The 24,675-nt window shown below is 41.9% G+C and overlaps 3 protein-coding genes and 1 long non-coding RNA gene across 4 annotated transcripts in view; all 4 read right to left on the minus strand.

Annotated features, from left to right (window-relative positions):
- Positions 1 to 187: 187 nt before the first annotated feature.
- Positions 188 to 2,537, minus strand: LOC134182948 (nucleolar GTP-binding protein 2-like). Its single transcript, XM_062650390.1, has 7 exons — positions 2,490 to 2,537; positions 2,341 to 2,421; positions 2,188 to 2,269; positions 1,892 to 1,986; positions 1,219 to 1,298; positions 622 to 675; positions 188 to 286 (listed from the first exon to the last, which is right to left on the minus strand). The coding sequence occupies exons 2-7, from the start codon at positions 2,387 to 2,389 to the stop codon at positions 188 to 190; spliced, it is 459 nt and encodes a 152-aa protein (XP_062506374.1). The 5' UTR covers positions 2,390 to 2,421; positions 2,490 to 2,537.
- Positions 2,538 to 3,267: 730 nt separating this feature from the next.
- Positions 3,268 to 7,851, minus strand: LOC134183287 (uncharacterized). Its single transcript, XM_062650782.1, has 4 exons — positions 7,413 to 7,851; positions 7,269 to 7,344; positions 3,735 to 5,972; positions 3,268 to 3,645 (listed from the first exon to the last, which is right to left on the minus strand). Exons 3-4 carry the CDS (start codon positions 5,896 to 5,898, stop codon positions 3,314 to 3,316), a joined length of 2,496 nt encoding a protein of 831 aa, XP_062506766.1. The 5' UTR covers positions 5,899 to 5,972; positions 7,269 to 7,344; positions 7,413 to 7,851; the 3' UTR covers positions 3,268 to 3,313.
- A 682-nt stretch (positions 7,852 to 8,533) lies between these two features.
- Positions 8,534 to 10,724, minus strand: LOC134182828 (uncharacterized). The gene is made up of 3 exons (XR_009970429.1): positions 10,633 to 10,724; positions 10,478 to 10,576; positions 8,534 to 8,622 (listed from the first exon to the last, which is right to left on the minus strand). It is a non-coding gene; the product is annotated as an uncharacterized LOC134182828 (long non-coding RNA).
- A 5,024-nt stretch (positions 10,725 to 15,748) lies between these two features.
- Positions 15,749 to 24,675, minus strand: part of LOC134182949 (ankyrin-3-like) — a 9,944-nt gene continuing 1,017 nt past the window's right edge. The window contains exons 5-15 of the mRNA XM_062650391.1: positions 24,650 to 24,675; positions 24,220 to 24,305; positions 23,582 to 23,671; positions 23,427 to 23,525; positions 21,400 to 21,407; positions 20,195 to 20,226; positions 17,914 to 17,975; positions 16,367 to 16,504; positions 16,201 to 16,290; positions 16,094 to 16,144; positions 15,749 to 15,805 (exon numbers count right to left, since the gene is read on the minus strand). The exon at positions 24,650 to 24,675 is cut by the window's right edge and continues 3 nt beyond it. Of these exons, the coding sequence (XP_062506375.1) occupies positions 15,749 to 15,805; positions 16,094 to 16,144; positions 16,201 to 16,290; positions 16,367 to 16,504; positions 17,914 to 17,975; positions 20,195 to 20,226; positions 21,400 to 21,407; positions 23,427 to 23,525; positions 23,582 to 23,671; positions 24,220 to 24,305; positions 24,650 to 24,675 (739 nt within the window). The remainder of the gene's footprint in view (positions 15,806 to 16,093; positions 16,145 to 16,200; positions 16,291 to 16,366; positions 16,505 to 17,913; positions 17,976 to 20,194; positions 20,227 to 21,399; positions 21,408 to 23,426; positions 23,526 to 23,581; positions 23,672 to 24,219; positions 24,306 to 24,649) is intronic.

A 24,675-nucleotide genomic window follows, 5' to 3' on the forward strand; every position in this document is an offset into this window, starting at 1 on the left:
CAAACACACACACACACACACACACACACACACACACACACACACACACACACACACACACACACACAATACAAACAGAATTCGGTCACTTCCTTACCTCCTGATGCCTCTACTGTATCCAAATAATCCTTATATATACAACAACAATACAACTACAGTCACCCATACTTTTATTATCTACACAAACCTAAAGATCACAAGCCATCAGTCTCGGCCGCTTTCTTTGTGCCTTCTTGCCAAACGTGTTCTCAAACGATTCCGTGTCGAGAAGATGCACCTGCACATGCTAAACATGAAAAAATAATAAACAACAAACACGCATTTGTGCACCTATAAACATCTGCATTGCTGTCAATAGAAACACATAACTCAATTTCCATTCGATCTATTCGTTTCTTGTATCTGATATTCAATCATTGGCTCCAATATTCAATCAATTGGAAAATCAGATGAATGTGTAACAACAAATGAATAGATGGTTTTTGACTACTGTAACTGTAATTGTGCTCCACCTGTCTGCTAATGCGGGTAACATTGCCACGCCCAAATTTTCCACGCCCCATAACGCGCGTTAAGCCTGGCCGAACATCAAGTCCTTCCAATGCTTCAATATCATTTCGCCGTTGCTTTCTCTTGCAATAAAGACACGGGCAGTTTCGACGGTCGCATGACAACCTGCATGTAATGAACAAAATGACGACTAACTACCGTATTTCCTCAAAAGAATGACACACTTAAAGAAACACCACAGGGTAGCTAATTGAATATATTAGACTCGAGCCAGTCTCTCCCCGTTCCTGCCGTTTCTGTGTGCACGTTTGACACGTGCCTGAATCATCTGAACTGCATGACTGAAGAGGAGTGACCAAAGAAGCGTTCATACAAGTCTGTCTGTAAACTCAAAATAGTACAGTAGGCGGGGAGCTTCAGGAACAGGCAAGCAGGACAAGACCAAACGAGACATAGACGAACGCCGAAAGGCGAGAGAAGACAGACTCAATGGTGACGTTAGCACACGGAGACAGGCAAAGGGATGAGAGGGAAAGATCAGGCTTGGGCCAGACTTGCGTAGTGTGCGTGTGTGGTACTGTACGTGGAGTGACACTGAAAGAACGCTGCATGGTCTGGTTGCCAAATGAATAAACACCACGGGGTTTTTTCGAGAAAATATGGTAAACATTGAAAGGCAGACAGCCAAGTGATGGAATTAATGCAAACCTTATAAGGGTCCTTCATCACTTTACCCATTTCATCCTGAAACTTTTGAAGAGACGATTGACCAACAATCCTCGTGTTTCCTACAGGAATGATACAAAGGGCACATAAACATACAAGCAACAAAATAATCTTAAATGTAACTAAAGGTAAGACACTAGAAATAAAATAGTAATGTCTGTCCATTTTCTGTCTGTCTGTCCATTTTTCTGTCTGTCCAGGAGCAGCAGAGTGAGTCGCAAGTTGGGGAACATAAAAGGACATCGCAGTACATAAAGTAGGGTGAGCTTTCAGTAGTCATTTCCTGCCAGGAAGCACTTTCTAATGTTGAACTTTATTAACTTAAACACTCTTCTTTAGACAACAAAAAGTGCTTATACACTGACCCCTGTCATACTGGAATACAAAAATTCAAATATTTTTCTTCCATATTTCTTTGTTGTTGATCAAGTTGGGGAAATTGTCCCTCTTGCCCTAGCTCCGCCGCCACTGCTGCCTGTCTGTTTTCTGTCTGTCTATCTATTATTTGCCTGTCTGCACACTTGTAGCATTAAAACTTAACAAAACAACTTAGACCCTTCCAGTAAAGTGTGCCATTGTACAATAAAGATTAGATAAAAGTTTTACTTAATTAAGATGATTGTAGCTGTTGTGTGAAACAAATTGACTAACATACCAAACCAGCGATGATTGGGATCCACTCTTGCTACTGTTCCTGATGCAAGCTTTCCTTGGTACTCGGCAGGCTTCACAATGCGGCCTTTTGCATTCCTATGTGAAGAGAAAGAAGTCAATAAATGAGTGTGTGTGTGTGTGTGTGTGTGTGTGTGTGTGTGTGTGTGTGTGTGTGTGTGTGTGTGTGTGTGTGTGTGTGTGTGTGTGTGTGTGTGTGTGTGTGTGTGTGTTATTGTCTGTCTGTCTGTCTGTCTGTCTTATAATTTCTCTTCACAACAACAACGACGAATAATTCACCTAACAGGTTTTCCTGATTTATACATCTTCAACCGTCTAATAGTCGCCTTGTCTCTTTGCCTCGCGTGAGTTTTCATTCTTTCTACGCACAACACAGAGAGAGCAAAAACATTAAAGTGAAAACATTAAAGGTTAAATAGTAAATGTTATCACCTAGATTAGTGCTACTTCCCGACTTGCTAACCGTCCTCGTTTTTGCCATTTTGTGTAGCGCACGTCACTGACAGCCTTGAACTTCGGTCCGTTAATCGCGCAAAGGCATTGGTACAGTACATACAGTAAAACCCCGAAATTACGACCACCTTCAGGACTATGGTTTGTTGGTCCTATTTCTGAGGTTGTCTTTGTTCTAATCTTTATGGTGTGATTCACACCTACATTACTAGAACCCGGATGTCGGATGTACACAGGTTAACACTGTGTATGGTCAACACTGTAGATGGTCAACACTGTAGATGGTCAACATTGTAGATGCCGTGTATAGGTGACTGACAAGGCAACAGACAAGGTCAACTATAGTCAACCAAAGTATCAAAATGTATTGCTCTTGTCTCTTCTTTGCTCCAAACTTTACTTGACTTGACTAAATAATAATGTTTAAAATATAATGGCAAACCCTATCAGCCACATGCATATCAAAACCATGTCTACTGTGTTCCATCTCTTCGACGTATCTCTTACACTCTTGACATATACATGATAATGAGCAACTCTTAGTTTGACTGACATCAAAACTGCTCATTTAATTAAAACTTTGAAAAATAGCTTATCTGTGTTCATTAAAGACTCCAGACCCTACACTGTCCTCTCAAGTCTATTCAGTGTAACCTTCATCTCTCAATCAGTCTACACCATACTACGGATTCTCTCATATATAGAATATGCAAGTTGATTGCTGTACATTGGGACTGCAGTATAGAAATGCTTGTCGTGTGCATGCAATTTATCTGTACAGTTTGGATCACACAGACTGTAGGACCACACTCAGCACTTCCTATTAACTTGCTGTTGCCCGTTAGCATGGGATATTAGCAAACGTTGCAACCATACTCTGCTGCAAATTGACCACAAAAATTGAATGTCAGTTATCTTCTCTCATTTCTATGTGATATGTATTCACAGATATTTAGTCACCCCGACTAATAACCTCTACCAAGTCGTCTCTAAATATACAAGATGCCTGTTGTCTCATGCCCATTTCCAAAAATGTTGAAACTACCAAACGACGTCTTGCTGCTTTGTCCATATTGTCAGCCCACTGAGAGAGTGCAGCGCGCGCCCTCAAGAACGGTTTTGAGTATGTGTCGTGTATGACACCAATTTGTGCTACAGAAAACATTGCTGGAGATAGAACTGCGACAAATTCCTCCCAGTTGTGAGCAACTTGACGAGCTACTTTGACCAACTGGTCAGCACTCAATTTATCATCAAGTTTCGATAAAAGAGCAGCATTAATATCTGAAATAGAAAAAGAGATGTTTTGATACCATATAAATGTGTAACTACAGTTACAGAAAATTATGAATGCTTCAAACAGTCACACTCACCTGAGACTTTCATTGAGTCACTAAACCAGATATCCAAAGTAGGAAATTGCTCTCGTGGCACACGCTCATTCTTCTGGTTCATTAAACCTTTTTGAGATGGATATTTATCAATGCACACAAGAGAATCATCATCTATTGATTGGGCATCTTCAGCTCCAGTTGCGGGAAGCTTAACGCATACAGTGAAGTTGAAGCCATCCAATCCTCGTTTCTTGGCCTCATTCAGCTGATCAATCAGAAACTGACGAATGATGCTACATTGATGTTTCAGCTCATGACAAGGAAGATCTCGACGAGGAGAACATACTGTAGCAATAATGTAATGCAGTTCATGGTAAACCAGTTCCAGATCAAGCTCAAGATCATCATTCACGTGAAAGACAGCATAGTGTCGTTTCAGTGCCGGACGAGGATGGGCATATTCAGTGGCACAACGAGACACCAAGCGAAAGTAGATCGGCTCGGGAGTCGCATCAAACCCGTCAGGACAAAAGATGAGAGATGGAGGGAATTGAGTAGAACCGGCCATTTGCTGCCATGCCAACTTCTTATCATATCTCTGTTCCAGCATGCAAGGAACAAAGAATGACTGTCCAACCTTCACAACAGCCTTCAGCATCTCTGGTGATGTGATCGTAGGACAGATGATGTCAAATAGATGCAGCACGTGCAAGATGGACTCAAACTGACTTTTCTTGACACCTTTCTGCAGCAGCAGATAGTGAGCCAATGACCATGACATCATTCCCTCTTCCTTCAATTTTTTCAGATCTTCCCAAAGACCTGGTGGCAAGTTGCTCTTATCAAGGATGGTAACAAAGACAGTGAGAACATTGACCAGCCATTGCCGATCAGTGAAGACCTTCTTATCTAACTCACTCACATCAGAATAAAATGCAATTGTGCTCAAACTTGATAAATACTGCAGTGCCGATCGACATTCTCTTCGTGTCATAATGTCACAGAATTTTCGAGCCAACTCGCACACTTCTTCCATGTCGAGTATTTTGCCTTCGTTGTCATCCAGTTGAGACACTCTGCTCAACAATTTATCGAGAACTGCCCATGTCAATGGAATAGCATCTCGTTGACTCCACAGTGACCGCACCATTGCTACAAATATCTCCTTCACTTTCATTAGCACCGGATCCGGACTGCCAGTGCCTGATCGTGTGTTGTCAACACGAAAAGTCAGTTTGTTTGGGTTTTCTTCTGCCAGCATCATGTGACCACCAAACTTGTTCTTCTGTACAATGTCTTGCAATATTTCTTCTTGTTTATCTAAAAACTGTGGATCCATGTCCTTTGTTTTGTCTTGTCTTGTCGACATGGCGAATGTAACTGGTGCTTGATCAATATAACTCTGACCAAGAAAAGGACCACAACCCACTACTGGATGTGCCATCTTGATGGCGTTCATGTGATAAGCCAACAGCTCACGTCTCGTCGTAGGGCCAAATCGTGGCATGACCAACTGCTCGCTTCCTTGTTCTGGTCGAAACGAACATTGAGGTATGGCATCTGCAAGACTCTTTGTTCCATCCATCACTATCATGTAAGCGGTTGCACTGTGTTGACTGTTGTCTGCCATCAATGCTGCGTGTGTCATCAGAAACTGCTCTTGACCGCCGCGATCACACACTGTGATCAACATCATATTTTCACTTTCCACTAATGCAGCTTTGTCATGATGCAGCATCTCTGCTAACTTTGCTTGCTCCTCGCTTAATTCTTTAGAAAACAACAAATTGAGTAGCGACTTCCTCAATCCTGTCGTGTTGCCTTCTCTTCTAGTTGCTTGTCTGGCAGTTGGTAAACCTACCTTGTTGGTACTACCTGCTGGCTGCTGTTCTACTTCTTGGAATGTCTCTCCAATAGCTACCTCTCCATTGTCATCTTGTGTCTGCTCTGGGGCCTCAATTTGTTGCTGGCTTTCAATAGATGCAAGAAAGCCTCTGACAAGAACTTGATCAATGATCTCTTCTTTCTCTTTTGGTTTCAGTTCCTTCCAGGTTGTGTTTGGACCGCCTCCCGTTCTCATCACTTTCACGTTTGCTCCTCTCGTACTTTCCCTCTTCTCTATAAATGGCTGATCTAGAAAAGCATCTCCCAATGTCGTCTTGCCTGCATCTTCTTCACCAAACATGTCAATGTTCCCTCGCATTATTCGCAACTTCCCCTTCTTGACAGCAACTTCAAAATCGGCCTTAACAGTTGGACCGAGACGATCAATAGCACCTGCAAAGACATGATAATGAAGATACTGACCTAAAATAATGACTCCATAACAGCTATAACATCACCACACGACAAACATGTACACAGAATGTACAGCAACTAGAGACACACCCTACAGATGTCATCACTGTATGTATCTAAACATCCAACTCTTTGCTACAATGAGATTATTAAGAGTCTCTATACCAATCATGTCGTGTGTCAGCCAAGGCTCATGTGTCAACCACAGCTCGACTGCCAACTGATGGGCACACATGCATCCACCCAATCTACTTAGGCTGCCTTTTTGCAGGATATGTCAGTTTTCACTCTGTTGCATCCATTGTCGCTACCATTGTCTACATACAATTGACCTACCTGTGTTGCAATAGAAATTTCACCAATAAAATAGTACAAGCAATGTTTACCATTGTGTCCATGGTAACACAAAAATTTTCAGGGAAATCCCCACAAAGCAAAAGCACACAGGTGTATACGATCAGTGCCTTCTAAACATTTTCAATGTCAAAATCAGGCTCTAGTGTAGAAAACAACACAGCTAGCTCTTCCATCAATTTCTAGGAAGCTTTCTAGACTTGGATCATTGAGTATTAGTCATTGCACACACCGGCGTAGGGTCATGGGAGGAAGGCTGGGGAAGGTTATAGCACCCCAAACATTTTGGGCTTGTCACTCCACGTCCAGAAGAACTTTAAGTTACCGAACAGTCCGCTTAATCTTAGAATAGTATATTGACGATGACGTTGACTACATCTCTGATAATAGACATCATCATTTCAGTATGGTAAAAAGTGTTGAAAAGTCGTAGCACCATGAAGTGTGTGTGCCCATCACATGTAAGACATTGATACGCTTTCCAGCAATAGCAGAGTCAAAGAAGACCACATCAAAAAAGCAGAAGCCTATCCACTGGCGTAGCCTCAAGGTGGCTGGGGACTAGGCAGTAGCGCTGTGTTTCCCTCAGATTACCAAACAGAAATATCAACTGTTTGATAAATTTCCCATCATTGAAACAAAACATTGAAATAGTATGCAAGAATTTGAAAAAACAACTTTCTCTGGATCAGTTGCATGGATCTGTTGTGAGTTGCTAAATACGACTAAAATAAATGACTGACAATCTACTAAACAAATTTCTAGATGAGGTGAACTCGCAAGCAAACAAAAAAATCTTCTAATAGAGGATCCTGTTACTAACTGAATAGCAAAACCATTCATACATTACAGCAGGTTTATACACATATCGATATCTATGTTGTGTGATATTGTCGTCATTCACTTTATTGTCTCACTTACTGGGAAGTTGAACATCACTCTCTTCAGAAGAACTCTCTGCAACATCTGGTGATGGATTTACAGCTGCAACAGCACTCTAGCATCACACATAAACAAATTATAGTTAATACACAAAATTTACACTACACAACAATCAGATCACACCTTCTCAATACATTCCTTGAGATGGGAAAAAATAGCAGAACGAGTTTCTTTGTCACTGGCCCAACGTGACTGCAACTCTTCTTCTCCTACTTGAATTGCAGTTCTGCCATCCTGTCCAATAAAAGCACAGTGTTATTGGTGCAATGAATGACTGCAGCTCATACCTCACAAGCACACATTCATTAAGTTAAACAACACAAAATATTTACAAATTCACACAAACTTAATCCAACGTTCTTTATCTGTTGTTCCACACAGTAATAAAGACTTTGCTCTATTACTAATCACACATGCATTAAATCAAAGATCACCACTGTGTCAATCATCTCCAATGACCACATATCCATACCACATGTAGTCATGTGATTGACCCATAAAACTAAGTAATTATCCTCAATGTAGTTCAACATTATCAGCAGCAATTAAGCACAAGATAATTATCAGTGTATGTCTTAACTAAATATTGTAAATAACAACATCACTTAACAACTAAAATCAATATATACAAACTTCACGATACAAATCACCTCACTTAACATTTCTACTCAACTATGTTTCATAAAGAACACAACATAGTCCATTAGATCGAAGACGTCCATTTACAAGCATCTCCAGCAGCTTAGCAAACTGCCATCTGTTCTCTCAAAGCACACACATTCAAACAAGCATACAGCAGGTCAATTTCCACATGCACACTCCACACGTCGACTATAAATTGCTTTCTTTGTGTTGTCTGGTCCTCAATACTTTCTGCTTAGAAAATAGATGAATGAACACAATCTCAATTTACTATTGGATTTATCTGTTGGCTGTAGAAATGCATTACACTGTACAAATGCAAAGAAAAGAATTGCTCAAATCATCACAACTTAAAACTTCACGACTGTTATTTTAGCACACTTGAGATAAAATGTCAGACAACATTCATATATTATCATCATAGTCTTCATTACTTGCTCTCATCACTGACCCACACATCTAATCAAATAATTATAGTAACCGCTCACATCTGCCATATCTCACATTGTCTTACATTGGACATCAAAAAACAGCTAATACATATTAGCAGAAATTAATTCAAATTTCTACATACATTGTTCTTAGCTGACACATCGTAAGCAGAGAAAGATGTTAACAGCTTCACAATTGATAAATGGTCATAAGTAAGAAAACTGGCTGAACAGATCAGATGTAATGCAGTTGATCCATTCTAAACAATAAACAATTTACATGAGATACAAAAACCAGTAAATAAATCAGAAATTTAAAAAGGAACTAAAATGGCATTCAAACAGCAGCAACTGCCTGCTTTCACAAACATAACAATCTGCAACCTCTCATTAAATAACTACTTAAATAAAAATCTTCTGTAAATTGAGTAAACCGCGTGGAATCACAGTTTGGTGATAATAATAAGGAAAGGAGTATAAGACTGTCTTGTAAACTGATTCTTTCCCTGCAGCGACGTCTAGTGCCATTTACTTGCAACAATCAAATCGAAAGTGGTTACCTGAACTTAACCAGCAATCAGATTTCAGCAAAGCACGCGACTTTTGTTAGCTAACAAATCAGTTGAAGAGGTTCTACATCTACAGTAGAACTGTTGAAGAGGCAAGGTAACTATATCTACAATACTATGGAGGTTCCTAGGGAGAGTGACCTGCTGTCAGTGAATGAAGCAGTGACTGTCTTGAGCTGTATTGCATTGAAGATTGAACAAGAACACTCTTTCAAGCAACAGAAACGCTGAAAGCAGTCGCTAGTTAACTTGTTTGGCTGCACACAAGTCATCAGCTGGATTGGCTGCAGATGTGTAGTGACAACACCATTTCCTTTAATGATAGCTGGCACCTCAACTGGTGCCGTGTATGTATTTGACAGTCACAGCCATGGACCATTCGGTGGAGCACTGAATGAGTTGGAGCTTAGCCTCACAAGCCAGGCTCTTCCGCACAGTCGCTGAGCTAAACGCACGTAAATCACGCAAGGAGAAGCAGCTTTGTTGGAATTGCAGTAGGAAATATATTATATTTACTGCATACAAAACATACCGAGTTTACAGTATTATGACCCTCAAACTTCTGGTTAGAGCATCTTAACTTCCATAAACACTTCATACGCATACACGTAGTCTACTGTATACATCCTGCAAGTCTAACGTTTGCATGTTCTGACATTCGACGCTGGCTGTGGGCTCGAGTGAAGAGATACACAGCTGCTCACAACACTGACTTTACGATGACTGAAATTGAAAGACTTGCGATGGAAGAAACTAATGAAGTCATGCTACAGGATGAAAAAGCTGTGGGAACAACATAATTTGAGATGTTGAGAAATATTACAAAAAACTGATGAAATCGTCGATGCTGCCGTGGGCCAAGGAATATTGTCATCAAGTAGTCTCATGTAGCCAGCCTTTCTCTGTCGTCAAAACTTTAAAAGGGGGCAGAGCCGGGTACACGTGTCTAAATTTAGTTATGTATGAAGACGGCTCATCTGACAACAGTGACGACACCTAACATAGATCATTCCTCTCATCACTGAGGCAGAGAGTAACATGTTGAAATATTTACATAAGAGCACTCTACCAGTAGCAGTATGAAACTAAAATACAAAATTTTTGTTATTATTATGTAATTACTTAGCCATATAGTTCTGCCGGCATCTGTGATTCTAAATTTTAGTGGTGAACTATGCATTGTTGGGTTAAAAAAATGGAGTTAGTTTGCATTTACATAGCTAATTGTAAATCTACGCTTGAATAGGTGATCATATAGAATAGATCATAGAATAGGTAACCTGACTCTCTGCTTTGACAAAAGCTTTCTAAACAATATGATCTGGATAACTGCTCTCAGGGGCATCACACTGCCTAAATTTTTTGCTCAATGAGTAGTCGGACTTTAGTTGACAGATCATCCCTACACACTGTGGAGGAAAACCAAACTGCATTGCAGTCATGTTAAACGAACACTTCATACCATCACAGGCCCATGCAAATCCTCCCATGTCACAGCAACAGTTTCAATGTCACCACAAAATATGTTACATACAAACAAACTTACAGTAGTTGTTGCTGCTTTGTTGCACTTTGATCGAATGAGACGTTGTACTTTCAATAAGTGACCATTACGACATGCCCTGAGAAATGGTGTGTAGCCAGCCTAAACAATTTGAAACAATAACTACAAGTCAGTACAAGTAATGTTAACAGTAAAACCTTATCACGATCTTCAGTGTTGAGACCAATGCTCAACAAATAATCAACAACCTCAACATTATCAGCAACGTGTAGAGCTGTCTGTCCATCCTGTAGTTGACACAAAATGTTAGAAGAACATTTATCAGTACAATACTAACTGCACTGCATGAAAACACACATTTACAGCAGACATAGCCTCGTCCCCAGACTCTCTTGTGCTTGTCTTGTCTGGTGCTCGTATAACAATTCTCTCGAGCTTGGAATTGTCATACAGGCACAGGACAAGAATACTGCAAGAGAGTCTGGGGACAAGACCACACAACTGCATAAAGAACAAACGTTTAGATAAGTCAAGTCAATCTAGCATACATACAGGTATTTTGTTAATTAATACAAATGGTTAGTTTACATAGTAAACGTGCGTTAACATCAGGAGTAGAAGATTACAGAAGTTAGCCAAACCTTTGTAATGTTAATAATAGCTAGCAGTTAAACTATGTATTAATAAAAATGACTGTGAGAACACGCTGCATTGTTCGGTTAGCATTGTATAGCTGCTAGCTTTCTTAATATGAGTAAGCGCACTAGTCGTTCAACCCAACGACCATCGTCCCTCACTTTTCCTCAGTCTCCAAAAGAAATTACTTTGCTTTCAGACATGTCAATTCACTTGCTCCTAAAGCAATATCACCTTGTCTCCACTGGTTCCAGGCCGGAACGGATCAAACAACTGTCCGCTGTTCTCTTTCCTACTGATGGAGTGACTACAACAACTACAAAGCCGGCAGCAGCTCTATACAGCAGTGACGACGGAAACGCCTACCATGGCCACGCAAATCGACAGCACATCGCTAGAGACTGTGATCCAGTCAGCAGTACAAGCATCGGTAGCTGCCATGTCTGAAGCTATTCGTACCATGCTCAGTCATTCGAGATCCAGGTCAGGCTCTTCCCGTCACACTACAAGGAAGAGCCATATCCGGACGCGGAGTGGCAATCTTCCGCACAGTCGTTGAGCTAAACACACGTAAATCAAGCAAGGAGGAGCAGCTTTTGTTGAAATTGCTGTAGGAAATATATTTATATTTACTGCATACAAAACATACCGAGTTTACAGTATTATGACCCTCAAACTTCTGGTTAGAGCATCCTAACTTCCGTAAAAAACACTTCATATGCATACATGTCATCTACTGTATACATCCTGTAAGTCTAACGTTTGCATGTTCTGACATTCGACGCTGGCTGTGGGCTCGAGTGAAGAGATACACAGCTGCTCACAACACAGACATCACCATGACTGAAATTGAAAGGCTTGCGATGGAAGAAACTAATGAAGTCATGCGACAGGACAAAAAATTACAAAAAAACTGATGAAATCGTCGATGCTGTCGTGGGCCGAGTAATATTGTCATCAAGTAGTCTCATGTAGCCAGCCTTTCTCTGTCGTCAAAACTTTAAAAAGGGGGCAGAGCCGGGTACACGTGACTAAATTTAGTTATGTATGAAGACGGCTCATCTGACAACAGTGACGACACCTAACATAGATCATTCCTCTCATCACTGAGGCAGAGAGTAGCATGTTGAAATATTTACATAAGAGCACTCTACCCGTAGCAGTATGAAACTAAAATACAAAATTTTTGTTATTATTATGTAATTACTTAGCCATATAGTTCTGCCAGCATCTGTGATTCTAAATTTTAGTGGTGAACTATGCATTGTTGGGTTAAAAAGGTGGAGTTAGTTCGCATTTACATAGCTAATTGTAAATCTACGCTGGAATAGGTGATCATATAGAATAGATCATAGAATAGGTAATCTGACTCTCTGCTTTGATAAAAGCTTTCTAAACAATATGATATGAGTAACTGCTCTCAGGGGCGTCACACTGCCTAAATTTTTTGCTCAATGAGTAGTTGGACTTTAGTTGAGCAGATCATCCCTACACACTGTGGAGGAAAACCAAACTGCATTGCAGTCATGTTAAACGAACACTTCATACCATCACAGGCCCATGCAAATCCTCCCACGTCACAAGCAACAGTTTGAATGTCACAACAAAATATGTTACATACAAACAAACTTACCTTAGTTGTTGCTGCTTTGTTGCACTTTGATTGAATGAGACGTTGTACTATAGGTAAGTGACCATTACCACATGCCCTGAGAAATGGTGTGTAGCCATACTAAACAATTTGAAACAATAACTACAAGCCAGTACAAGTAATGTTAACAGTAAAACCTCATCACGATCTTCAATGTTGAGACTAATGCTCAACAAATAATCAACAACCTCAACATTAGCAGCAACGTGTAGAGCTGTCTCTCCATCCTGTAGTTGACACAAAATGTTAGAAGAACATTTATCAGTACAATACTAACTGCACTGCATGAAAACACACATTTGCAGCCGACATGGCCTCGTCCCCAGACTCTCTTGTGCTTGTCTTGTCTGGTGCTCGTATAACAATTCTCTCGTGCTTGGAATTGTCATACAGGCACAGGACAAAAATACTGCAAGAGAGTCTGGGAACAAGGCTATACAACTGCATAAAGAACAAACGTTTAGATAAGTCAAGTCAATCTAGCATACATACAGGTATTTTGTTAATTAATACAAAATGGTTAGTTTACATAGTAAACGTGCGTTAACATCAGGAGTAGAAGATTACAGAAGTTAGCCAAACCTTTGTAATGTTAATAATAGCTAGCGGTTAAACTATGTATTAATACAAATGACTGTGAGAACACGTTGCATTGTTCGGTTAGCATTGTATAGCTGGTAGCTTTCTTAATATGAGTAAGCACACTAGTCGTTCAACCCAACGACCATCGTCCCTCACTTTTCCTCAGTCTCCAAAAGAAATTACTTTGCTTTCAGACAAGTCAATTCACTTGCTCCTAAAGCAATATCACTTTGTCTCCACTGATTCCAGGTCGGAACGGATCAAGCAACTGTCTGCTGTTCTCTTTTCTACTGATGGAGTGACTACAACAACTACAAAGCCGGCAGCAGCTCTATACAGCGGTGACAACGGAAACGCCTACCATGGCCACGCAAATCGACAGCACATCGCTAGAGACTGTGATCCAGTCAGCAGTACAAGCATCGGTAGCTGCCATGTCTGAAGCTATTCGTCCCATGCTCAGTCATTCGAGATCCAGGTCAGGCTATTCCCGTCACACTACAAGGAAGGGCCATATCTGGACACGAAGTCACAATCGTGGAAACCAGAACAATGACAGCAGCCGTAGCTCTCGCTCATCATCAAGGTCCCAATCACCATACACACGACAGTCTAGATCGCCCAGTTACCGTTCCCGCACAAGATCAAAATCACGTCCTTCGAGCACTCGCGCATCTCTCCGCCACGCATGGACAGCAGCCGGATCTAGCAAGCAACCGCCATCCTGGATGCTATCTAGGAGAACTACAGTACCAGCAATAAGTAAGCTGACAGCGATACGATACGATACGATACGATAGGATACGATAGCATACGATACGATACGATAGGATACGATAAGATAGGATATCATACGATACCATAAAAGATACCATGTAGGATAGGATAAGATAAAAGATGATACCATACAATTAAGATAAGATACCATCCATAGGATATACGATACGCAATATGATATATGATACAATTAAGATAAGATACCAGATGGTACGATATATGATACGCAATACGCAATACGATATACGATACGCTATGATACGCAATACGATACGATACAATACCATACGCATACGATAAAAATGTTAGATTACTTATTGCCGGTACTGTAAAAGGAAGATACTAGCAGGTGAATACGTTGACTTCGACAGCATACTTACTGATGTAATGACTAACACGGGTGGGGACCCCATGGCAACAAACGCCACAGTATCTGGTCCAAAGTGCAGACATGTCCCCGACATTGACTCGTGGCTTCACACTTGGTCTGCATACGCTTACAGTCTTGCTAGCGGATCCGGTGCGAGGTTACAAACTTATCGGCTACAAGTCTATAGTTGCTCAAGCTAGCTTGGAATACCATACCTCAGCCTGACTGAAATACGATAGAGCTTTTCGTTATTTTGCCACCAGGACCACAGGCGTAAGATGGGACACGATCAACCACTACCTGTGGGCTCAGTGCTTTACAAGTTGAGCAGCAACAAACTGTGCACACAGCGACCAGTACTTTTGTCCCCCCCCCGACAAGTAACAACATCTTCTGGTAACATCCCCAACCCCCTTCGGGCAAACCCGAAATCTGCCGTCTCTTCAACGCTGGTAGATTCAAGAACAAAGCATTACCTAACCTGTGCAAATACCCACACAAATGTTTCATCTGTCATGGCGATCACCCTCAGGCCATGTGTTCCCGCAAGAGCACAAATAAACAAGCATAAACCAGACACCCCACTTCAGCCTTTGCTTTTTGCAATGTCACTCTGCACAATCACCCTGATCATACATTTGTTGATTCACTGCTTTGGTCACTATGTCACGGTTTCAATATTGGTTACACTGGTGCACGTTACTTTCGTTTATCTTTCAACCTAAAGTCCGCACTAGAGCACAAGGTTATTGTTCAGCAAGGGCTCGATTTAGAATGCGAACGCAGTCACATGCCTGGCCCTTGACTGAAATTGAAAGGCTTGCGATGGAAGAAACTAATGAAGTCATGCGACAGGACAAAAAATTACAAAAAAACTGATGAAATCGTCGATGCTGTCGTGGGCCGAGTAATATTGTCATCAAGTAGTCTCATGTAGCCAGCCTTTCTCTGTCGTCAAAACTTTAAAAAGGGGGCAGAGCCGGGTACACGTGACTAAATTTAGTTATGTATGAAGACGGCTCATCTGACAACAGTGACGACACCTAACATAGATCATTCCTCTCATCACTGAGGCAGAGAGTAGCATGTTGAAATATTTACATAAGAGCACTCTACCCGTAGCAGTATGAAACTAAAATACAAAATTTTTGTTATTATTATGTACTTACTTAGCCATATAGTTCTGCCGGCATCTGTGATTCTAAATTTTAGTGGTGAACTATGCATTGTTGGGTTAAAAAGGTGGAGTTAGTTCGCATTTACATAGCTAATTGTAAATCTACGCTGGAATAGGTGATCATATAGAATAGATCATAGAATAGGTAATCTGACTCTCTGCTTTGACAAGAGTTTTCTAAACAATATGATATGGGTAACTGCTCTCAGGGGCGTCACACTGACTAAATTTTTTGCTCAATGAGTAGTTGGACTTTAGTTGAGCAGATCATCCATACACACTGTGGAGGAAAACCAAACTGCATTGCAGTCATGTTAAACGAACACTTCATACCATCACAGGCCCATGCAAATCCTCCCACGTCACAGCAACAGTTTGAATGTCATCACAAAATATGTTATATACAAACAAACTTACATTAGTTGTTGCTGCTTTGTTGCACTTTGATCGAATGAGACGTTGTACTTTAGGTAAGTCACCAATATGACATGCCCTGAGAAATGGTGTGTAGCCATCCTAAACAATTTGAAACAATAACTACAAGTCAGTACAAGTAATGTTAACAGTAAAACCTTATCATGATCTTCAGTGTTGAGACCAATGCTCAACAAATAATCAACAACCTTAACATTATTAGCAACGTTTACAGCTGTCCGTCCATCCTGTAGTTGACACAAAATGTTAGAAGAACATTTATCAGTACAATACTAACTGCACTGCATGAAAACACACATTTACAGCAGACATAGCCTCGTCCCAAGACTCTCTTGTGCTTGTCTTGTCTGGTGCTCGTATAACAATTATCTCGTGCTTGGAATTGTCATACAGGCACAGGACAAGAATACTGCAAGAGAGTCTGGGGACAAGGCTACACAACTGCATAAAGAACAAACGTTTAGATAAGTCAAGTCAATCTAGCATACATACAGGTATTTTGTTAATTAATACAAATGGCTAGTTTACATAGTAAATGTGCGTTAACATCAGGAGTAGAAGATTACAGAAGTTAGCCAAACTTTTGTAATGTTAATAATAGCTAGCAGTTAAACTATGTATTAATAAAAATGACTGTGAGAACACGTTGCATTGTTCGGTTAGCATTGTATAGCTGGTAGCTTTCTTAATAAGAGTAAGCGCACTAGTCGTTCAACCCAACGACCATTGTCCCTTACTTTTCCTCAGTCTCCGAAGAAATTATTTTGCTTTCAGACATGTCAATTCACTTGCTCCTAAAGCAATATCACCTTGTCTCCACTGGTTCCAGGCAGGAACGGATCAACCAACTGTCCGCTGTTCTCTTTCCTACTGATGGAGCGACTACAACAACTACAAAGCCAGCAGCAGCTCTATATATCGGTGATGACGGAAACGCCTACCATGGCCACGCAAATCGAAAGCACATCGCTAGAGACTGTGATCCAGTCAGCAGTACAAGCATCGGTAGCTGCCATGTCTGAAGCTATTCGTCCCATGCTCAGTCGTTCGAGATCCAGGTCTGGCTCTTCCCGTCACACTACAAGGGAGGGAGGGCCGTATCCGGATGCGGAGTCGCAATCGTGGCAATCAGAACAACGACAGCAGCCGCAGCTCTCGCTCATCATCAAGGTCCCAATCACCATACACACGACAGTCTACATCGCCCAGTCGCCGTTCCCGCACAACATCAAAATCACGTCCTGCCAGCACTCACACATCTCTCGGCCACGCATGGGCAGCAGCCGGATCTAGCAAGCAACCGGCATCCTGGATGCTATCTAGGAGAACTAAAAAGAAGATACTAGCAGGTGAATACGTTGACTTTGACATCATACTTACTGATGTAATGACTAACACGGGTGGGGACCCCATGGCAACAAAAGCCTTAGTATCTGGTCCAAAGTGCAGACATGTCCCCAACATCGACTCGTGGCTTCAGGCTTGGTCTGCATATGCGGCTACAGTCTTACTAGCGGATCCAGTGCGAGGTTACAAACTTATCGGCTACCAGTCTATAGTCGCTTAAGCTAGCTTGGAATACCAAACCTCAGCCTGACAGAAATATGATAGAGCCTTTCGTTATTTTGCCACCAGGACCACGGGCGTAAGATGGGACACGATCAACCACCACCTGTGGGCTCAGTGCTTCACAGGTTGAGCTGCAACAACCTGTGCACACAGCGACCAGTACTTTCGTCCCCCAGGCAAGTAACCACATCTTCTGGTAACATCTCCAACCCCCTTCGGGCAAACCCGAAATCTGCCGTCTCTTCAACCCTGGTAGATGCAAGAACAAAGCATCACCTAACCTGTGCAAATACCGACACAAATGTTTCATCTGCCATGGTCATCACCCTCAGGTCACGTGTTCCTGCAAGAGCACAAATAAACAAGCATAAACCAGACACCCCACTTCAGCCTTTGCTTTTTGCAATGTCACTGCACAATCACCCTGATCATATGTTTGTTGAATCACTGCTTTGGTCACTATGTCACGGTTTCAATCTTGGCTACACTGGTGCACGTTACTTTCGTTTATCTTTCAACCTAAAGTCCGCACTAGAGCACAAGGTTATTGTTCAGCAAGGGCTCGATTTAGAATGCGAACGCAGTCACATGCCTGGCCCTTACAACAAACCCCTTCTGCCAACTCTCCAGTGCTCTGGAGTAGGTGTTGTTCCAAAGAGAAACGGTAGCTGGAGACTGATTACGCACCTCACCGGTCCTCGTGGACTTAGTATTAATGATGGCATTGACCTGGAGAAGTACAAGCTAATTGACAATGCCATTTGCCTTCATGAAACAGACCGAACATGGTTGCTACATGGCAAAGATGAACTTAAAACACATGCCTTTCGTCTGCGCTCAGTCTGTCAAGAGGATTGGGACCTACTGAGAGTTTATTGGAACGGCCAATACCACGTCGACAACTTGTCATGTGCTTGCCCTTCAATTTACGCTCCTCACCAGCACTATTTAATTAATCAAGTAGCGGACGTGTTCAAATGGATCCTAGTAAACGATTGCCACATTAATCGTGTTCTACACTACCTCGACCATTTCTTCTTTGTCGAACATGAAAACTCCACTTGCCGTGCATCCATGACACGGGTGAAGGCCAAAGCCCATCAGCTGGGTGTACTAATGGAGCCGAGCAAAAAACAAGCCGGACTACAACCATAACTTTCCTAGACATTGAACTCGACTCAAAGCTGTTGGTTGCCAGGTTACCTCCTGAAAAACTGAGGAATCTGATGGATGAAATTCCCCAATGGCTGTCACGCTGTAAGACAACCAAGCACGGCGTACAATCCATAATCGGTAAGCTTAGTTTTGCATGCAAGGTCATTCCAGCTGGCCACATATTTCTACGCCGACTCAATGACCTGACAATCTCCGTCTGATTGAGTCATCACCATGGCTACATTAACAGTGAAAACTAGGAAGGATTTCCAATGGTGGTATCGCTTTTGCCTGTCCTGCAATGGGGTGGCAATGATGCTGGATGTCCATCTTTCTGCTGCCACAGACATAGATCTCTACACAGATGTGTCTGGTTCATACGGTTTGGCGCATACTACAGTGGAGCTTGCTTCAGCGGTGACTGGCAGTCGCACCAGATGCTTGAATCGATAAAGTCTACAGCATGGCAAGAATTGTTTGCCGTCGTCGTAGCCTGTTTGACGTAAGGTAAGCATTGGTCTGGCAAGCGGCTTTTATTCCATTCCACTGTGACAATCAGAGTGTAGTCGACTTATGGCAACACGGCTCATACCACTGCCCCAATCTCATGGCACTCGTCCGTTGCTTGTTTTGTTTACGGTGGCAAACAATAACTATACTGTCGTTATTACACATATTCCGGTGTAACAGCAGATTGGGGACGCTCGGATATTGGGTACGGCCGTACCAAATTTCCTAGGAGAATAAGTACAGCTCTAGGTAATACGGTACGGTCTGCCAGTAGCAGGAAATCTGGTATGCCGTACTAAATATCCTAAGAAATCTGGTACGTATATCCAATATCTTACAAACACCTGGCTATAATGCATTTGTAGTAAAGAATACTGTCTTCTAGAATAAATAGCTTTGCCTTCCGTAGCACCATGCACACTTCTGATTAGCCAACAAACCTAGACAACATGTAGCCTTGCCTGGTGAATAGGATGCCGTTGCCAAATAGTTGTGCGACTTTTAGAGCATGCGCACAGATATGAACTAGAAAATGAGCGATATCACCCACAAGCATGCAGCCACTAAACGTTTATGTTCCAGCTTAAGTTACACGGCTGCTAATTTTGATTAAAACTCGCTGATAGTTAAACTGACAAGTTTCAGGTAGGTAATAGATGCAGACTCAATTTCCTGGGGCTGAACACACAAGTGTACAGAATATTCGGTACGCCGTACTTGTTATTCTTAGGATGCTACGTACAGCCGTACCAAATATCTGCGTACTTAATTTTCTGCTACACCAGGCGCTTCTAACGTAATTACTTACCCATTGTGTCACGCACAGATGCCCAAGTTCCATGCATTGGCACATCTGGCAGCACCACGACCAACTCCACTGCCTGCGGTAACTCTCACCATTGCTCTCCCAAACAGCAGCCACATTCTTCCTAAACGAAAACATCGCTGCCTCATCACGATGCACAAATAACACAGGCATGTCACGGTATACAGAGTTCTGCAGACAGAGAAAGTGGTCACCGTTCTCAGCCTCAGAGTCATGTCTCTTCTCTCAGAGTCATATCTGGCTGGCATCAAACACCATCATCAACTCACAGGCATGCCAGACCCCGCAGCAACTTCTATTCGCCTTCCCCTCGTCCTCTGAGGCATCAGATAAAGTGGACTTCGGTTACCTCCAAAACCTCGCCTTCCAATCACTATCAACATCATGAGTCAAATGGAATCGGTGCTGCAAGAACGTCTTGACATATCAACCGACGACCGTCAGATGTATTGGGCGGCATTTACCACGGCCTTCTTCGGCACTCGCAATTTATGGCTCCGAGCCCCAGCAATTGTGACAAGGACTGAACGCTATTACGCTATGATCTCACAACCAACGGTAATGGCTATCGGCTGCACATCAAAGCTTCCAAAACAGACCCGTTCTGCTTGGGTGTGACTTATTTCTTAGATAGACACACCATTCAGTCTGTCCGGTAAAGGAGTCCAAAAACTACCTGGCCCGTCCCAGAGCATCAGATCTACCGCTATTTGCACACGCAGTTGGGTCCTTTCTCACTCCCCTCTATCTTACCTCTATGCTTCGGTCTCTGCTACACAAATTGGGGTACAGCGAAGACCACTACACAGATCACAGCTTCTGGATCAGAGCAGCAACAACTGCAGCCGCCGCTGGCCTGCCAGATTAGCCGATCAAAACTCGAGTTGTTGGTCTTCAGACTGATACCAACGATACACATCCAACTGAATGGCAAGACCCTCTCTTCAGTAGCAAACTCGTGCCAGTTTTGGTCAAACATTACGAGTACCTCTACTCAGGTTGCAGCATCAACGTGACAAACATCTTCGGCGCAACCCAGTTGTCTCGTGTACGAATGGGTTCTGTGATGGTGTGTTGACTCCACTGACATCTTGGGCTCTAGCGGGGTGGGACAGTCTCCACGTCAGCTTGACTGACCTCTTGAGCTGAAGTAAATGGTAGTTATAACGGATGTTGATCCTCCAATGTCACCACAAGTGACCTCTTGGCTTCATGCCACTTGTCGGAGCTCAGTGTGTGAGCTGACCACTCTGGTTAACCCATTGTTCACACATACCTCACAACCTAGAACGTTGCCCCATTAAAGCCCACACTGTCTCATGTCTACGAGGTATCGCAATTAGCGGGCATGTTGCTTACAACATGGTAGTGTATTACGAGTGATGTTAATGAAATGAAATCATAAACGAGTTGGTACTCAGACAGTCATTTAGCAAGTTTTCAACTCAAAATTAACTGAATTGGCATGCAGTCACACTACACAAACCCCTGCTTGGTTAATTATCAACAAGCAGCAACTACTCGTTCTCACAAATGTAACAATCTACCATGTCTTTAGTTAAGCAGCTCAAACAGTGGAGAAAGGCAAAGCTGCATCATTACAATCATGTTAAATGCACACTTCATACCATAACAGGCACATGCAAATCCTCCCATGTCACAAACAACAGTTTCAATGTCATCACAAAACTATGTTACATCTAATATATAAAGCTCAAATTGTCTGTCTGTCTGTCTGTGTGTGTGTGTGTGTGTGTTCATGTTTGGCGGCCACGTCATTTGTCCGTTCGCAACCAAAATTGACACGCACACTCAGCACGCACATGGAAAGGTTTGCGTAAAATAAGAAAAAAATAATGCACCGGGTCCCCTCTCGAGGGGTCGACGCTCGAGTAAAATTTCTCGATGACGCAAACGCTACACATTGCAATTCATTCGAACACACGCCCGCACCAGTCCTGTGTAGACTGTATGCATCGTCGTCCTTCGCAAAGCTTCGAGCAATCGAATATCTCTTGCCGACAAAACTTACTCTTCTAGCGCTTTCGTTTCTCTTCAAATTCCGATTGCATTTGCACAGAATCCAACCTACACATTTTCTGCAGCAAGTGCTACACGGGGAGTGTGTCGATTTATATCGAAACAAGCACGAAGAGCAAGATTCGAATTCATTCAGCACATCCGGGACCTCGCAACAAAGATTGCACGTGACGTGTCCACAGACCTATCTTTACACTACAGTATCCTGCCCATACGAAGGACGGGCCATGTATACTAGTACTAACTAAAGCACGAAATTAACGCCTGCCCGCCTGTCCCATGCAGACCAAATATCTGTGGGACAGTTGCAAGTTAAGCCACTGTTGTCCATGCAGTTGAGAAAGTAAAGAAGACAGTAAAATATGACAGGATGAAAACCGTGCTCTCTCAACAGATTCAATTTACTGTAGGTGGACGCATGAACGCACCCGCTGATGCGCCCACATGATGCACACGGCAAAAGCCTGTACAGCGTGTGTGCAAAATGTTTGTGTGAGAATTCATTCGATCGTGGACATGTGAAAGGCTTTTCAATGTATGTCACTTCCACCAACAGCAGTGAGATACACTGATCGCTCGGTGTCATTCAGTGTCTTGGTAGGTTTATTACAACAAGACAAAGACAACACGACAGAATTCGAAACAGTGGTGAGTAGAGAATCATCGTCACATCTTATGCTTATGTTGCCCTTGGAGATGTCAAGGGTATTCCATACACACACTTCTAGTGGGATGATACAAAGTATACGAACAGAAGCAACGCCAACAACCATCACAGTGAGGATAGCAGTAAACTGAAACCCTCACACAAACAGCACAAGAAGACTGACACTGAAAAGTTTACCTATTAGGGCAAGTGTGTGTGATTATTTCGAGAGCTGACTTGAGTGCTTTGGCAACGAAATCATCTAAACGTACTACAGTGTGTGCCAACCAATCCCAAGATTACCAGACAATAGTTCCTGTTTCTATAACTAGATAATGATGGCAAGCCTTGTATGTGAAAATGTCCTTATGTAAGACCATCCCAATAACATGTAGATTATGTTCTGTTTGTTAGCCTTTGTCCTTTCAGTAGTGCCTTACAATAATAACATGATTATCAATTCAGTGTTGTAAGCATGTGTTGCCCGAAAATTGAAATATGTATGGGTAAGTGAAAGCTAATTAAGCTGGGCACGTCGTGAAGTGATGACACTTGCCTGATGAGTAAATGATTAAAACATTACTTTCAAGTGTTTCAAGTCCTGATAACAAACTTACATTAGTTGTTGCTGCTTTGTTGCACTTTGATTGAATGAGACGTTGTACTACAGGTAAACGACCATTACAACATGCCATGAGAAATGGTGTGTAGTGAGCCTAAACAATTTGAAACAATAACTACAAGTCAGCAAAAGCAATGTTAACAGTAAAACCTTAGTACGATCTTCAATGTTGAGACCAATGATCAATAAATAATCAACAACCTCAACATTACCAGCAACGTGTAGAGCTGTCTCTCCACACTGTAGTTGACACACAATGTTAGAAGAACATTTATCAGTACAATACTAACTGTACTGCACGAAATCACATATACAACAGACATAACTACATAAAGAACAACTCTCCATATGTAAACAAACGTTCAGATAAGTCAAGTCAATCTAGCATACCTACAGGTATTTGTTAATACAAATGAAAAGAAATCGTAAATGAGTTGGTACTCAGACAGTCGTTTCGCAAGTTTTCAACACAAACACAAACACTTTGCTTGCTTGACAAATTTGTAATAGAAAAATGTATGGTGCATGTGTGAGGCTTTATCAACAGAGATTATGTAGAGAGGTGTGAACATTGTGTCTCCATGTGTCAGTCATGTTTCAGACATGCCCATGTGGAGGTTAATTATGCACATAATTCCTTAGATCTGCGCAATTGCCAACCTAAAAACAACAATTCCCATACACCACAAGACAGTTTGCTGCTAAATTTGTTAATGTAACAATCATTCACATCATTTTTCAATTAACAAAATCAAAACACAAATACTCTCACATACAAACACACTCACATAGTTCTTTATATTCTTATTACAACCAGTTGATATCAATCTCTTCATAATAGACACATGACCACCATTACTTGCATAGTGTAGAGCTGTATATCCCCACTACCATTGATAAGAGACATAAAATGTTATTAGCAGTGAGAACATAACGAATACATGCACATACAACTACAAACATTAACTAACTATAGAAATAGCATAGCAACCCCACATCCAACTCGCATCTCTTCTACATTAATTAATTAACTTGCCAAACCCAACCACATACAATAAACTATAACCTCATTACACCAAACATTTAACATTCACATCATTTCTATTGCATCCATCTGTCTGCTCCTCTCCAACCATTAAAATTAAATGTTGGGAAGGATCTGGATTTGAACTCAAGTCTACCAATGAGATGACACCCTCCTAAACCATCATGACTCACCTTTAGCAATATCACATACAATATCT

The sequence above is a fragment of the Corticium candelabrum genome, chromosome 8 (assembly GCF_963422355.1).
Source record: "Corticium candelabrum chromosome 8, ooCorCand1.1, whole genome shotgun sequence".
Lineage (NCBI taxonomy): Eukaryota > Metazoa > Porifera > Homoscleromorpha > Homosclerophorida > Plakinidae > Corticium > Corticium candelabrum.